Source organism: Pogoniulus pusillus, chromosome 40 (assembly GCF_015220805.1).
Source record: "Pogoniulus pusillus isolate bPogPus1 chromosome 40, bPogPus1.pri, whole genome shotgun sequence".
Lineage (NCBI taxonomy): Eukaryota > Metazoa > Chordata > Aves > Piciformes > Lybiidae > Pogoniulus > Pogoniulus pusillus.
Genome location: NC_087303.1, coordinates 7,918,314 through 7,920,447, shown reverse-complemented (window position 1 = coordinate 7,920,447; position 2,134 = coordinate 7,918,314). Strand labels below are relative to the sequence as shown.

At 52.5% G+C, this 2,134-nt stretch overlaps 1 gene segment (V, D, J or C); it reads right to left on the bottom strand.

Annotated features, from left to right (window-relative positions):
* Positions 1-378: 378 nt before the first annotated feature.
* LOC135191818 (T cell receptor alpha variable 1-2-like) lies at positions 379-1,579 on the bottom strand. The segment is given in 2 exon segments: positions 379-740; positions 1,511-1,579. Coding segments are annotated over 2 exon segments (411 nt in total).
* Positions 1,580-2,134: the final 555 nt, after the last annotated feature.

Below are 2,134 nucleotides of genomic sequence, written 5' to 3'. Positions count from 1 at the left end.
ATAGTTATTGTTAATTTGATAATTAATAATCCAATCCCTGTAAATATGTCATATCCCAACTGTTTTCATAACCTTGCACAAAAGAACTTGATTACATAGTAGTTGGGGGTGGTACAAATTTGTAAATATTAATTTTAATAAATAATTTTATAAAAATTAATACCGCCTCAAATTAATTTCTCACCTCCCCCTTATAGGGGAGGAATAAGAGAAATCCCCTCCATGACAAAGGGAACCTGAGACTCATTCACCACCTTCTCTTGCCCCTCCAGCCACAGACACTGACCTCTGTTGAAAGAGGATCTTGTCCTGCAGATCCCTGGGTGCTCAGTGGAAGCACCACTGATAGGGGAGAGCTGAGGGCCCCTTCAGTGAGGCTCAGCCTTGCCCAGCCACATCCCCTCCCTCCCCTGGCTTCTTGCACAGCCAAGCAAGCTCCTGCACCGTGGTGTCACTCACAGCACAGAGGTACAAGGCACTGTCAGAGACCTCGACTTCCTCCAGCCGCAGCAGGCTGTATTTGCCCGTGGTGCTCAGCAGCGTGGTCAGACGGCCGCTGAGCTTGGAGCCAGCTGCTGCGTGGTACGAGAGCAGCTGGGGAGCTTGGCCTTTCTTCTGCTGGTACCAGAGTAAACCATTGAATGTAGGTGAATGGTATGTGCAGTTGGTGTGGAAGGTGTCTCCCTGCTTCACTGTGGCTTGTCCTTCTTGCTGGGTGACAGTGACCTGCCCCATGGTGCCTGGAAGAAAGCCAAGGGCAGTGACTGTGCAGGGAAAGGTTCTGGGGTAGAAAAGAAGAGATGCAAAGTGTCAGAGGAGAAAGCTCTCAGTGCCTGGTGCTGCAGCCAGACTACCATGGATGGGAACAGCAAGGTGGTGTCCTTGGGCAGGAAGTCTGAGATCTCGGCTCAGCATGGATCCCACAGCATAATAATGCAAATTCCCTCCCACAGGGATACCCCAGAGAGACCTAAGCTTTCACCCAGCTAAGAGCTGTCCATCCTGTCTCTTCTGCCACTCAACCTGTGGTGCCTGGCTCTCCTGTGTTGCATCTAGGATACCATCAGACGATTGAGACATCATTGGTTCACTCTTTCCCTCATTCCTTGTTCTCTGGGATAAATGCAAAGTCATGGAAAGGAGGGAAAAGGAATCTCTGCCCTGCAGACGTGCAAGGGGAATGGAGCCAGGGCATGCTGCATGACATGTGCCAACCAGGACAGAGACTGGGCACAAAGACAGCAGCAAAGAGGATCAGAGAGGGTGAGGAAGGAGTAAAGTTGGCAAGAGGAGTGGAAGGCAAGAGGGTTGATATGCTCGGGAGAGGAGCTGTTCCTTCTGATGTCTTGAGAACAGCACCTTGAGAAAGCAGCTGCAAAACTGCCTGTGTGAGCTGCTGCTTCCCAAGACTGGCCCACAGCTGCAGAGCAGCTCCTGCAGGGATCTGCTGAGGGGTGAGGGTGCCTGGGGCAGAAGAGGAACCATGCGTCCAGTGCAGGGCAGTGCTTACCCAGTGGCTGCCTCAGGAAGGCAGCGAGGATGAGATAGCTGAGGCGCATGATGAGACCGATGCTGCTGCTGCGTGTGTGGGAGACTCCACAGCCCACACGTCCCACCCAGGGCCCTGGGAGAGCAGAGCTGCCGGAAATGACTCTGCAAGGGGCAGAGTGAATGCAGTGGGGAGGAGAAAATGCTTCTTCTCAGCACACCTGCAGTGCCTGTGCTGTGGACTTCTGCAGCAGTGACACACGTTGCTCCTGCAGCCAGCAGCTTCCACCGCTCCCAGGGGAGGGATAAAAGGAGATAGGTCTGCACCTGGTGACCAACCTCTCTGACACATTGTCTTGTGTACATCTTGGGAGGCTCTCTTTGAGCTTTCTTCTCCTAGGACCCTATTCCCTCAGGTTCTCTCACTGTGTGATGTCCTAAACTCCCCTCAGTGCCTTTGGAGCTTCCGCTGGACTTGCTCTCACCTTTCCTAAACACTCAGAAGCTACATACTGACCACAGGATCCCAGGAATGGTCTCAAGAGCAGCAAACTGAGTAGGCTCCATACTCTGCCTCTTTGCCAGAACATCTGAGGGTGCAGTTGTCCTGCCTTACCACAAGGGTACGCTACTGACTCATTTTCAG